Source organism: Musca vetustissima, unplaced genomic scaffold, assembly GCF_032173495.1.
Source record: "Musca vetustissima isolate MV318-11 ecotype Yass unplaced genomic scaffold, APGP_CSIRO_Mvet_v1 utg21612, whole genome shotgun sequence".
In the NCBI taxonomy this organism is placed as follows: Eukaryota; Metazoa; Arthropoda; class Insecta; order Diptera; family Muscidae; genus Musca; species Musca vetustissima.
In genome coordinates, this window is record NW_026880991.1 from 291,071 (window position 1) to 306,547 (window position 15,477).

At 31.7% G+C, this 15,477-nt stretch overlaps 1 protein-coding gene across 1 annotated transcript; it reads right to left on the reverse strand.

Annotated features, from left to right (window-relative positions):
- Positions 1 to 1,938: 1,938 nt before the first annotated feature.
- On the reverse strand, positions 1,939 to 2,850 carry LOC133327031 (brachyurin). The gene has a single exon (XM_061535625.1). The coding sequence runs from the start codon at positions 2,848 to 2,850 to the stop codon at positions 1,939 to 1,941; it is 912 nt and encodes a 303-aa protein (XP_061391609.1).
- Between the last annotated feature and the right edge of the window lie 12,627 nt (positions 2,851 to 15,477).

A 15,477-nucleotide genomic window follows, 5' to 3' on the forward strand; every position in this document is an offset into this window, starting at 1 on the left:
TGGTTAAAATATTTTTATCAAAACATGCCCCTAAATGACCCCACTGTGTTTAGCTGACACTGTAACTAATACAAAAATATAACAACAATAACAATATATAAAACAGCCAATATTTTAATAGCTAAACTAACATAGAAAACGCTAAATCATCTAGACAACTGGGTTAGCCTCATTCCATTGAAACAAAAAAAAAAAACACGCCACTTAAAATTATAACATAATATTCGGAAAACCCCGGCGAACTTTTAACAACACAAACAAAAAAATTTCACCCTTTACGAATTGAAGGCAGCAGATTTTAACAACAGTCGCGACAGCAACAGCAGCATCATTGAATCGTTATCTGGCTGGAACCACGGCGATGACTTACAAATCTTGACCAGATTTTACTGAACTGGCAATTTGAAACCGGCAATTTGTGGCGCCAAATTAACGGCAACAACAAATATAATTATGCAAGTATTTCAAAAAGACAAACAAACAAATAAATATATTATATCACTGAGAGTATTTTAACCTTTCACAAAATAAAAAAAATAGCAAATAATGAAAAAATTCAAACGAAGAAATTCCCCAAAAATGACAATGACAAAAAAAAATATTGGTAAAAGCTTAAATCAAATTTGTTGTTGTTATTCAAGAAATGTTTTTTTGTTGTTGAGGGGTAAAAACCCAAAGACCTAAAACTCGATATAAGAAGGCGTCATAGAAATAAAAAAACCACGTATTTTTTTTTTTTTAATTTTTTGTATATAAATTTCTTTGTGTGTTTTATTTGTTTTGTGAGAGTATTTTGAGTTTGTTTCGCTCTCTTTTTTTATTATGTTAATTATAAACAAATAAAATGTTTGTTTTTGTTTTAATGTTTTTATCTTCTAAGTATATGAGAAACAAAAAAAAAAAAAAAAATAATTTATCGTACAAATAAATAAACTGTACTTAATTAAATTCATATGCAAATAAGGAAAATATTTTTTATTATTATTTAAATTTAAAAAAAATATATATTTTTCCCCTTTCGAGAACTATGGAAATATTTAATATCACATTTGTTTAATAAAAAGAGAAAGAGAGGTTTTTTAGTGTTATTACTTCCTTTCAAGAAAAATATTAAAGGTTTTAAAAAATTTGTATTTCAACAAAAACAATAAAAAAAAATAATTATATTATGTTACGTTAATAGGAACAACAAAATATGACTAATCATTTAAAAATGTCAATGCTCTCACTCAAAAATGTTACTCTCTCTTTCTCTTTTACACAATTTATATTTTGTTTTGCTCAATGAATTTTCTTCTTAATAATTTTATATATTTCTGTGTTTTTACATTAGATATATATATATATATATATTTAATACACATTTTTAATGAAAAAGAAAGTGTGTAGAGATTCTTTTTACAAAGGAGAAAATCGTAACATCTCAATATTTTATTTTAAAAAATAAAATAAGAGAGAAACACGTAAAAATCTAAGTGTTTATATCAGCTGTTATTTGTACTCCAGCAAGCAATACAAATTAAAAACAACATGTTGTCTAGGTCTGGGTAAACACATGGTAAACTTTTATGGTTAATTATTAGTTGGGATTCTCTTCACACACTCTTCACATTAAAAAAAAAAAGTATAAAATAATCATTTAAAAAATTTGGATTTTTTCAATTTCTCATCACATTTCCTTTTTCACTTTCACATTATTTTTATTTTTTTAATTAAACTAATTCCTGTATTTATGCCTTACTGACTAATTGTAATAAAAAATAAATAAATAATAACATGCTTACATACTATAATTACTGGATAGGATCGAGTGTAACTACCAATCAAAATAATAAAAAATAAAGCTATTAGGTTCAGTCAGTCATTTCAGATGAGATTCAGCAATAATATTCAATACAGGGGAATCCCTGATTGTTTCGTCTTCACAACACCCTCAATTCACACAATATTGGGATGATCTCTCGGCGTATTGACCATCGATTTATGTTGAACATTATATTGCGGATGATAGCGACCATCATCTAAATGTTTTTGCTTAGGTTGTTGTTGCTTCTGCTGTTGTTGTTGTTGACTTGCATGACTGTTACCAATTTTCGCATCAATCCAATCCAGATAATGTGTAACACGTGTAAAGCCGCCGGGTATATTTGTTTCACAACCATCGGCTGGGCCAAAGCTGGTAATGCCCACCACAACCTGGCTACCCTTCAGCACCAAAGGACCGCCCGAATCTCCCGTGCACACTGTCTCATCTTTCAAGCCCTTGGCACACAAAATACCATCTGTGATAACATCAAATTCATCAGCACACTCGGCATTGGAAATTACCCTCAATTCGGTATACTGCATGGGATCCGAATTGGAAGTTTCGCCAGCTGCACCCCAACCGGTGGCCACAACACGTGAACCCACAAATTGATCATTGCGCAGGCTGTGTGGCAAGGTGGCGGGCTTAATACGCGATGAAAATACCACATCTTCGGGTAGCTTTACCAGGGCAATATCATTGGCAGCCGTGCGAGGATTAAAATGTTCATGGACAATGAATTTGTTGCTGCGCATCACAACCTTGCCCGCTTCCACAGATTCATCGACACTCTTGGTGCCCATATAAACATCGAAGTGGGTCACACCCATGGTACAATGGCCGGCTGTTAGAATCCAACGGTTATCCAGCAGGGTACCACCACACAGTATACGTTTGCGCCACAGCTGTTTGCCAATCAGCATCACTTGGTAGGGGAATTTCTCAATGCGGCCATATTTGGATTGGCCCACGGCATACGATTCACCGGCCTTGATTAAAGTCAAAGCCATTATAAGGCTTATTATAAACAGTCGTAATGCCATCATCATCATCAATACCAATCACTTCACTCTTTTTCAAAACTCTTTCAAATTTGTTGTTATTGATTTCGGTTTTCAATTCCACAAAGTTCTATATTCCACAAGGTTCATTTAATTTGTTTTCTTTTTCTTTTGTTTCTGTAAAGCACTTAAATGTTTGTCTTAATTTGTTATATACTTTTTGTTTTTTTTTTTTCAAAATTGTTCCGTTTGTTTTATTTTAAATATTGTATCTTTTTTGAATACTTTCTTCTGTTGACTTTTGTATTTTCTTGATTTAGCGTGTTGTTCACTATTCAAACTCCCGTTTAAATCTAAACTCATTCTAACTGATCACTGAAATTTTATTTCAAAACCTCGAAAGCGAAACAAATTTGCCGCATTTTGCCATGCCTGTGCGCTTTGATTTTGTGGCTGGTCCGCTTTCGTCTCATCTTCGATTTTTGACGCCAAACACACACACACACAGAAACCAAAAACAAAAACAAGTCGGCGCCGTTGTCGCGAGCGTTTGCAACAACAAATCTGGTTTTACGTTTCAAAATATTTTTTTGTTTGTTTGAATTTTTGTGCTCATTTCGCCGTTTTTTTTCTCAGATTATTTTTTTGGGAATTTTTGTTATTATTATTTTTTTTTTTTTGAAGATTTTCGTCGCCAAAAATGCTGTCAGCGTCAACGTCGACGCTGCCCTATCGTGGAGATTCGCAGTTAAGTTTTTATTGGTTTTTAAACTATTTGGATTGATAGCATTCCCCCCAAAAAAAAAAAAATCCTGAGATTAATGTCCAATGTGATGGTTTATTGATAACAAGCTGAAGAAGAAAGATGAAGACGAGAAAAACTACATCCATCCTCTTTAGATACTGTTATCAGTAGCTTAAGGTGGCCAGAGGTTAATGATTTTTTGTTTGCTTGTCCCAAATTGTGCCTAAGTGTATTTCCGCCCAATTTAAATGGGTCATGAAGAAGAAGAATTGTATGTGGTAACTACAGTAAATTATAATTATATTGAATTGTAGCATTAAATACTTTTCATAATCATAATCTAATTAAACTATTTATTAGACTGAAAACTTTTCATTGCAAACCTTCGATCATTAAGCTCGACTCAAAAGGGTATAAATAATCACTTAAAATTACTTTCAAATGATCACTGCCCTTACAAGGCAAAATCCAAATAACAAAAAATAATTCAAGCTGAGCACGGCTAGGGCTCGAACTTCGGTCCTCGGAGCAACACAAATGTTGCCAGACCACTTAACATTTTGAGCCATCAACACACTTCTAAAACGGTTGCGCAAAAACATGTTTATACCATGGAAGCAATTGTAGGTGTGTGGATTAATTATCCATAGTTACAACAAAAATCTACTTTGAAAAGGACTGTTTCTAGAATGAAGACAAATGTCGAACTTTGACAAATTTGAATTTAATTCGCATATGCAAGTTTCGCATCATGGTGGAATAAATACAAGTTATCAACTTACGGCATTTGTAAAGCCACATAGCCCAATATGCCTGATGAGCCGCTTAACCAACGGCGAAACGCGTCGCATAGTGATGGTGTACGTAGGTTCTTCTCCTGGCTTTCCTTTTCATTGCAAACCTTCGATCATTAAGCTCGACTCGAAAGAGTATAAATAATCACTTAAAAAGACTGAAAAAAATATTTTAAAAATGTCCTGAAACTGCTTCTATAAATTTCTTTATGGGCCTGCTTTCAAAATTCCCCAACTTATGCCTTAAATCAGCTTTCAAAATTGTATTTTAAAACTCCCCACCTTATGCACTAAATCTGCTTACAAAAATCCCCATTTTATGCACTAAATCTGCTTTTAAAATTGTATTCCAAAATCCCTACCTTATAGTACGTTTACATTGTACCAGATTTCGTTAACCCAGTGGGGTTCAATTGTCAATTCCATTGTATACATTTCAAATAAATCCTCATAGAGTAGGTTGACCCAGTAAAAAGTTCTAATGTAAATGCCGTTTTATGCCCTAGATCTGCTTTTAAAATTGTATTTCAAAATTTCCCACCTTATGCTCAAAATCTGCTTTCAAAATTGCATTTCAAAATTTCCCACCTTATGCCCTAAATCAGCTTTCAAAATTATATTTCAAAAATCCCCACCTTATGCCCTAAATTAGCTTTCGAAATTCCCCACCTTACGTCCTAAATCAGCTTTCAAAATTCCCCATCTTATGCCCTAAATCTGCTTTCAAAATTCCCCATCAAAATTGTATTTCAAAATTCCCCACCTTATGCCCTAAATCTGCTTTCAAAATTCCCCATCTTATGCCCTAAATCTGCTTTCAAAATTCCCCACCTTATGCCCTAAACCAGTATTCAAAATTCCCACCTTATGCCCTAAATCTACTTTCAAAATTCCCCACCTTATGCCCTAAATCAGTATTCAAAATTCCCCACCTTATGCCCTAAATCTGCTTTCAAAATTCCCCACCTTATGCTCTAAATCAGCTTTCAAAATTCCCCGCCTTATGCCCTAAATCAGCTTTCAAAATTCCCCACCTTATGCTCTAAATCAGCTTTCAAAATTCCCCAACTTATGCCTTAAATCAGCTTTCAAAATTCCCCACCTTATGCCCTAAATCAGCTTTCAAAATTGCATTTCAAAAATCCACGCCTTTTGGCCAAAATCTGCTTAGAAAAATTTATTTAAAAAATCTACGCCTATTGGCCTAAATCTGTTTCCTTCAATTTCTTAAAAAAATCCTCGCCTATTGGCCTAAACCTGCTTCCTTAAATCTCTTGTGAAAAATGTATTTAATAATCCACGCATATTGGCCTAAATCTCTTTTGAGTAAATTATTGAAAAAATCGACGCGCATTGGCCTAAATCTATTGTGAAAAATTTATTTTAAAAATCCACGCCTATTGGCCTAAATCTATTGTGAAAAATGTATTTGAAAATCCACGCCTATTGTCCTAAATCTCTTGTGAAAAATTTATTAAAAAAACCAAGCCTATTGCTAAATCTGCTTTCAAATATTTATTAAATAAATCCACACCTATTTGCCTAAATCTGCTTCCTTAAATTTCTTTAAAAAGTCCACTTCTAATTCCCTAAATCTGCTTCCTTAAATTGCTTTAAAAAATCCATGCCTACTAGCCTTAATCTACTTCCTTAATTTTTTTTAAATACACGCCCACTAGCCTTAATCTGACCCTTAAATTTCTTAAAAAACCCACCTAATTCCCAAAATCTGCTTTAAAAAATTTATTTCAAAAAATCCGTCTAGTGGCCTAAATCTGCTTTCAAAAAAATTTTTTTATAAAAAATCCTATTTTGTTTCTATATGGTAACCTTACTATTTTAATAGCTGACTCAGTTAATTAATTGTGAAAATCAAATTCGCAATAATTAACAAATTCTTGTTCACAATCATCACATAATGTTCTATTAATTAATTAGATTGGTGCCTTTGACTAATTCGGATTTCCAACAAATTCAAGTCAATGCCTTCAATTAAGTGGAACACAATTTCTGGAATAAATAACAATTAAATTAGCCATTAGATTCGAATCTCTACCCAAATAAAAAAAACATTTGTCGAATATACGCATTTTTAAAGGGAGCTCTTTTCAAAACGATATAAAAATGAATGAATGACATTGGCTGGCCAAAAGAATTTTGTGACGTCAAGTCCAAAATAGAAATATAAAAAATTAATCTAAAAGATAGAATATCAAAACATAAAAGCATTTTTGGCAATATTTGGCAAAAATATGTGTATTTTTTTGTTATTGTTGTTTAAAAAATCAAACTGGAATTTAATGCTGACTGGAGCCAGACATCGTAACCAACCTCCACCATCACCAGAACTATCATCACTAGATTAAAACAAATAAACGAAATTAGCATAATTTAGTTTTTGGTTTTCTTGTCGAAATCAATAGAAAATAAAATGAAAACACAGATTCTTAATCAATAATAATGAAATTCCATAATAGTTTTTATATGAATTTAAGAAAAATCTTTTTTTAATATTCTTTGTTGCTAAAATTGTCTTTAATCAAATACATGAGACATCACGGATGCGAACGGGAATTTGGTGTGGAATGCGCCACGCATAACATAACACCAATTAATTAGCAAGTCTTTAATATTCTGCAAATATAGAATCAGTTGTTCAAGGGTGCTGGGAAATTCCATAGAAACAAAAGAAACGTGGAAAACATTATTATTAAAGATATATGTAACAACACCTTGTCAAAAAACTATACGGCTTTGATATAACATCAGTCAAGACCAATAATCATTTATTTTATTTAGATTTAATATGGTGGACATTTTGTGGCCCATCGGTCGTGATATGGAAAAATGAAAATTTTCACATATTAATGTTCAACATTTTTTAGTTTATCACAAAAATGCCAATCACTCACCTTGAAGTGTGAATAAAAAACCTCCATCGATTTGAGCAAATTGTTTTTTTTTTTCTTGTCAACATCATAAATTACGCCTTCAAAAATAGGAAATATTTTATGCTGATTAGATCTATAACCATATCGATGTTTTTATTTGCACTAAATTTAAACATATCTTATGAATTATTATATCTAAACAATGTGTAAACAAAAATATAGCAGATGATATACAATTGACTCTATTTTCTACGACTTATTTTTTCAAAATCCTAAAGCCTTGTTTTCTAAAACAAAAATCTCGTTTCGTCTATATTAAAGAATCTGTAATTCTGTATTGAAAATATAACTAGATTTCCTTATACAATAACTTTAAAAACAAGTAATCGGGGCAGTATGGTTAGAAGGTGCTGTAACTACCAATGAACTTTATGCGCTTTTAGACTATGCCTTCAAAATTGACTGGTTTTCTGGGGTACTAAATCCTAGTTATTAAAAAGATACAAAGTCAGCTGATATTTGTTTAGGTATAATGTATATGTATACCTAATTCCTCGTAGCTGTCAGTAGTATGTTCATTATTCGAATAGCAATGATAAGGGTGTGTATTTTCTCGATTGAATTCTAAAATCAAACTTATTTTCTAGTGCGTATCCGAGATAATTTAAATACAACGCCGTTTTTTTTTGTACCAATAAATTAATCAAACTTTTCTATAAGTACTACAATGGCAATGGCTTTATGTGCGTCATCTGTTTACTTTAAATATCAAAATCCATTAAAAAAGAACAATTTGAGATCCTTATTGCTTGGATGGAAGCTCACCCAAATGTAGCACGCGGCGTGCGGACTTTTGGTCAAACCAAAGCCACTACCGATTATGTTTGGAAGGCCATTTCAGAAGACCTTGTACGTGTGTATGATCAATACATCCGTCAAAACCCTGGAACGTTGTTTTCGAATAAAAAAAATTATTTTTCCCTTTTTCCTCCTCCGTTAATTTTGATACAATCCAAATTTTACACAGTTTTTCCTCTATTAGCCGGATAACTTCGGCGAAACCCACCAACATTGTGGGTTGAGCCATGCCAAGGTGGAAGTCATTGCTATGGGACTTTTGAAAACTACCCTCCACAAAAAAACATCAGAGCTGAACACATTTTTAAGAGAGCAGGAATTGCTGTTGACCGCCGGTCTTTTCGGAAATCAGGGTTTAAGGCTTCAACTATGTACACAACGGCATCTTTTGGTAGTCGAAAATACACCTTCAAGCTAATATGAGCAGTTGATTTAACATTTCACTAAACGCTAGCATCTACTCACAGTAGTTCTAATAGATTTATCTCTTAAATGCCTTCTAATAAATGACACACCTTGAACATAATTTTCATCATCAAAAATAGTTCCACTGAGTTTATCATCACATATAATTCGTTTTTCTGAAATATTTTATTCATTTTTTTGTTTGTTTACAATATTTCTAGTTGAAGCACTTCTTCAAAACAGTCTTATCGACGGCAATTGAGAAAAGATGATATTCATAATGTTAAGTTTAATTTCAGTGGCGTTGCCAGTTGAAATTGCAACAGGAGTTTGGTTGCTTTCCATAATCTGGAACTTTTTTCTGGGTTAACCAACATTATGAGCATTTATTTGGCATATATTCAAAGGAATTGGCAAATTAAACCAATTGGATTAACGAAATCGAGTACAATGTAAACATAATATAACTAACATATTTTAAAACATTTTTATTTGCATTTTTCACTTTATGGAATTATATGGAATATCAGCTGATTGAAAGCGGTTTTACCTATAGCGTTTGATCATTATTAAGGGCCGAATCAGGGTTTATTTTCTTAATCATGCTAAATTTACTACAATTTTAAATCATCTTTGGGCATGGTTTATTTTAAAATGCACTATCTCACAATGAACCAAAAGTTGCAATTGTTTCCAAATATTGCTTATTTTTATAATTAACGGTTGTGAAATGAAAATCGTGTGTCTTCCCAAACGATCACAGCATTGCAAAACCATGTCCATTGTTGTACTTTTCCTTTTGATTTTTATAATTACAAACAAATATTTTTCGGGCAAATTAATACATTTTGTATGTATATTAACAAACATCAGCTGATCGACATTTAGATCATGATTAAAGGTGCATATGTATGTGTAAACAAATACAGTATTTTTCGATTAATTGCACATCAAAATTTGCACAAATTTCTGTTCATTTAACCGAAGAACCAATTATCCGAACCCGCTTGATTGAATAGTTTGTTCAATTACAGTAAACACGTATAATTGGAACTACTACAAATTTCGCTTTCTCGCAGTTTTTTCTTAGCAATAAACATATGTTTTGAATTAGAAGAGATACCACCTAGTATTTTTCAGAAATTATGTCAAATATGTATGTAAAAAATGCCAGATTATTTTTAAATTATTATTTTGCAATTAACCGGTGAAAAGTAAAATGAAATTTATTTTTGATGGCATGAATTTTGAACCAATTAAGCGGATAAATCAATTAACAGGGTTTAATTATCCGAGAAAATGTACATGTATTTTCCTATGCAATATTTTTTGCCCAATCATGTGGTTCAATTAAACGTGGAAACCAATTATCACTTTAACTCTATTTAGAATGTATCTCGATTTATAAACTAAACGTACCTTAAATTGAGATAATATCAAATACAACACGGTTTTTGTAACACAAAATACATCACTTTTCCGATTCGATTACATTTCGATTAAAATAACATTCTTGCAGATTCTGAAACAACACAAATTTATATACATTTCGTCTGTTCCAGTGCTTTTTTTAATAGTAAAGCTAGTAAAAGGGAAACATTTCAAAATCGCTCTCAGAATACAAAATAATTTGAAAAGTTCGAGAACGCAAATCTAGTAAATATGTCAAAATTAGATGGCAACACTTAAAAATCAACATAACTGTCAATCCATTCCTGTTTACCATTTTTACTCGACAAAAGTTTCGATTAAAAAGTTTACAAAGAGAACGCCATTTTGTTTTGTGTTCCTTTAAATTTGCTTCAATGTTTTACCACTTTTGTGAATTCGGGAACGGTTTTCAAGTAAAATGTTGAAGAACTTGCAAAATTAGTACATTCTTTTGGGTTCTGGCAGGGTTCGGAGAATGATTAAAATACACTCTTTCTCACGGCGAGAATTCGAATGTTCTTCAATTTATCGCGAGCGATAAAGTTACAATGAATGAATGCATTTGCAATCTCTCGCGTTCGCATTGTACGAAAAATTCACGAACCATAAAATTTCACTGCAAGCGTCGTCGATTCGTTCGTTCGCGAGCATTTGTTGCTGAAGAACATTCTTTTGAAAAACTCAAAAAAAAAAAAAAAAAACAAATGCACTGTTAAAAAAGTAAACGCACACACAATAAATCAATGTGTGTGTAGCAGAAAGCAAGGCCCAAGTTTTATTCATAAGGATAACAAGGAGGCGAATTCGAAGTCTTCGTTGACTGTCAAATTTATAGTTTGAAGAATAAATAAACAGAAAATATTTTAATTCGAACCAAAATATACGTGCACATTACTATCCAAGGTATATTAATAAGGTAACCGTATCAAGGCAGCTGATGGTAACATATGTCAAATATAATTTTGGATTCGCCGTAGGAAATTGCAAATTTCAAACAAAAATTCAATAAAATTGTTTTGAAATCAATTTTATGAAATATTTAACAACTTGTTAGCAATGCGGTATATTCGGACGGTCCACTGGTCTTAAATTTTCTATGGAGCTTAACCCTGATTGTGCAAAAGTCCCGCGACAATTATCTGATGTTTGATTTTCTAACAGCCACAACAATATTAGAGTATTTGGAATAAGCAAACATTTTATATATGTATACCGTATCGTATACATCCTCATTTTAGATATGATGATGCCAATTTATTCGAACTTTGTCTTCACCGAGTAAATATATAGGTCATAAAATAAAGTTTTGGTTATTATTCACACAAAATCTAACATATCATGTTTACTGTCCATTATTAAGTCATAATTGTGGCCCAAAGAGCAACCAAACCTTTCATAACCAAAATCGATGGGCGCTGCCATTGGCCAGAACCGAACCTAAATGCGAAATATCAGAACGATTGATTCAGCGAGTAGAGATATGACCAATCCGGTATTACGAAAGGTTGGGTATAGGGCTAACATTTCGTATTGAAATCACTCCACCGCCATTTTATTGCATTTACAAATACGGATTTTAATTTTTATGATGATTTTCATTTATAAAATTTTCATTTATAATTTGATCAAATGAAAAGAATTTCAAAACAAGAATTAAAAGCAAAATAATATTTTTTGATACTTCAAAATTCGGTGTTCTGATTGGTAGAAAACAATTTGCTTCAAAATTGATATGTCAAGGCGAATTAATTTAAATTCGCTTTGTTTGCCGTTTTGATATATAATGTTCCCAATTCACCGATGCGGCTACCTTATACATCTACCTTGTTACTATCATTATTTTTATTGAAATATATTTGGAGTTTTTATCCTGTTCTGGTGGGTATTTCGCGATTAAAAAGTTGACAGCAAGAGAAGACTAAGGCATGAATTTGCCTGCCGGTTAACCTTATTAATAAACCTTGGCAAGGCCTATATAAGGTCGGCCAGTAAGCGAATTCATAGAGAAATTTTAAGTTTAAGAGCCGTACCTAAATTCGGTGCGTTGCGTACTAAAATATTCACCTTCTCACCTTTATAGGGTTTGTTGAACGTCCGTATTACCCAAATACGCAAGGACCTTATGTACTTGTGTGCTAATTGAAAACGGCGAAAATGGATGAAAACATTTTCTTAATTAACCAAAAAATATTTACTTGTATAAAAAAACAAAATTTTCAATGACTGGAATTCTATTTTCAAAATAACAAAAAGTCCGGAATACGCATTGCAATGCGTATTTGGGTATTATTAATTGAAATGCATGTATTTAACTTTTGAAGTGAATAAAATCGTACGCATACGCATGAATTTAGGTACGACCCTAACATAAATTTCTTTGCCGAGGCGAAAACTAATTGTTTCGCCTTTAAATAAAAAACACAGCCAAAACACAACACAATTTATAATTCGTAGGATAATTTACTTGAAAATCCTCTTTAAAGTCTAGAAATAGACCAAATGTGCTTCACAAAGACAATATAATTTGAATTGAATGTTGACAAAATATTAATATTTTCGTTTTGATGTCTAACATAATTTTGTGTGTATGTATAGGTTTCAAAATATCCCAGTAGAAAATACTCTCTTGCGTGACAATTTCCTTAACGAAACGTTGACGAAATTTATGGAATTGTCATTCATGACTAAACACATGATATGTCGTCGAAAATGTCGGTCTTCTCGAAATATGAAAACAAAACAAAAATAGTCTGAATTGAGTGTACTATGAAATATTGACAGAAACGAATAAAAAATTCTTTCCGAAATTTGAGAAAAAGAAGACGTGTTTTCTTGGTTAAAATAGATAAGTTTAAAAAATTATAATTATTTATATATTTATTTAAATGCATTGTTTTACTCTTAGGATGGGACAAATAAATGGCAATTGGTGAAATATTGTAAGTAATATCTGAAAGATGTTTCATATTCCAATGCATTTTAATTATGTCATTTCTTTACAGATGATGTTAAAATTGAGATAATCAATCAATTACGCCAAGTTCTCAGGCTTATTTATATTATATGATATTATGTAAATGTAAGGTATGTTTTTGTAATATAATAAATTTCATGCTATACAAAATATAAGTGAAAAATATGTATATATATTTTTATTTGAATTTTGAATGGGGTATGATTGACGACAAGATTGATGACAATAGGTATACAGTCATCGAAGGTGTAAACGACAGGAAGTAAATCTGTCGTTAACAAAAAGTAGGGAAATTAGTCGCCGAAGTTGTCGTCAACGACAACTTCGCTTACCCTGTCGCCCAAGTTGTCGTGCATGAATACTGCGACACTTGTGTGAAAATTTCGTCAACGATTTCACATTGTTGTCTGCAAAGTGTCTTCAAGGAATTGGCATTGTCTTACACGATTCGTTAATGTTGTCTGCAAGACACTTTCTACTGGGATGATTTGACAGCAAATTTTATCCCAGTATAAAATACTCTCTTGCGTGACAATTTCATTGACGAAACGTTGACGAAATTTATGGAATTGTCATTCATGACTAAACACATGATATGTCGTCGAAAATGTCGTTCTTCTCGAAATATGAAAACAAAAATAGTCTGAATCGAGTGTACTATGAAATATTGACAGAAACGAAAAGAAAAATGTTTCTGAAAAAATATATAAGAAATTTAGGTTAAATTTAAATATATAATAATTAAGAATCTCGGTTAAAATAGGTAAGTTTAACTGACTATATAATTATTTGTATCATTTCTTAATTGCTTTCTTTTACTCTTAGGATGGGGCAAATAAATGACAATTGGTGAAATATTGTAAGCAATATTTGAAAGATGTTTCATATTTTAAAGCGTTTTAATGTATTTGTTTCTTTACAACTTATCATGCAATGTATTTATTCTTGTAAATGCAATGTATAATTCTTGTTATATAATAAATTACATGCTATAAAAATATAAATTGAAAATGTATGTATATGTATATTTTTATTTGAATTTTTAAAGGGGTATGATTGATGACAATGGGTATTCAGTCGTCAACGACTGTGTAAACGACATAGTCGATGATAGTCGTCAACGAAAAGTAGGGAATTTTGTCGCCGAAGTTGTCGTCAACGACAACTTCGCTTACCTTGTCGCCCAAGTTGTCTTGCATGAATACTGCGACACTTGTGTGAAATTTTCGTCAAGGATCTCACATTGTTGTCTGTAAAGTGTCTTCAAGGAATTGCCATTGTCTTGCACGATTCGTTAATGTTGTCTGCAAGACACTTTCTACTGGGATACTCACCTGTGCTTACTGGCCGACCTTATATAGGCATGGCAGAAAGTGTGTGGAATAACAAAACACAGTTCCAAGTTGGAACTCAATAGTATTGAGTTCATGGACGTTTGTTGTTATTGTTGTTGCTGTTTTGAGCATTCGCGAGAATTCGGGAATGTTTGTTTTCATTTGTGAGAGAATGTCAGAAAGAATTTCAACCACCAAACGAAACGAACGATCGTTGTTGTTTGCTCTCACTCGTTTGTTATGTGAGTGGGAACGTTCTTTGGGCGAATGCTCGTTTGCTAAAGAATTTATCGCTATAAATTCATTCGTAAAATGAGCACAAAATGAAAAGAATGTATTTTAATTCATTCGCGAGCGAATTTTTGCGCACCCTGGATTCTGCAACGGAACTATTTTTAACCGGCGGAAAGGAATTCCTATTAGAATTATGATAATATTGAAGAGATACGTGGAATTATTAATAATTTACATATGGATGCAAAAGAGTCCATAGAAATTATAATACAAATGAAATATATTATATGCGTAAACAAATAATAGCTGACTATTAACTTTATATAATTTTAATACTGGGATTTAATTGTACATTTACATTGTATCGGATTTATTAAAACCAATAGATCTAAATTATCAATTCCATTACATATATGTCATATAAATCCACATAGAGGAGGTTAACCCGGCAAAAATGCCGTTTAAAGCACATATTGACTAACATTTGAGTCTATTTAGAAAGTACTTAATTTTTAGAGCGATATATACTAAATCCTAGCTGTTTACACTAGTATTAAAATGATTTTTCTTTACGTTGTTCACATACACATTCCATTGAGCTGAAAATATTTACAACTCAATTCAGGGAATTCCCATCAGAAATAAGTTTGTCGTTTACATCCAATGAATGAATTGAACTTTGATCAGCTATCAAATTTCTATGATAAACAGGATTTTAACATTAATTAACACAAACAGAATGTTGCCAAAAATTAATGTTCCATTTCAAATAATTTTTGAACATTCTAAAATGGCATATCATACATTTTCACTGTATGTTGGGCGCCAGATCTGCTGTATTCATTTCACATAGCATATAACTTATGGAATCTATTGATATATAAGTTAATAACAATAATGCGCTTCATATATATTGGTTTTTTAATTAATCTAACACTAATGAAATATTTACGTTTTTTTTTTTTTTTTTTTTTTTTGAATGAGGGGTTGTTTTATAAACATC

Bases quoted from the DNA above. Each gene is read 5' to 3' on its own strand.
- LOC133327031 (XM_061535625.1), bottom strand. From the start codon at position 2,850: ATGGCATTACGACTGTTTATAATAAGCCTTATAATGGCTTTGACTTTA.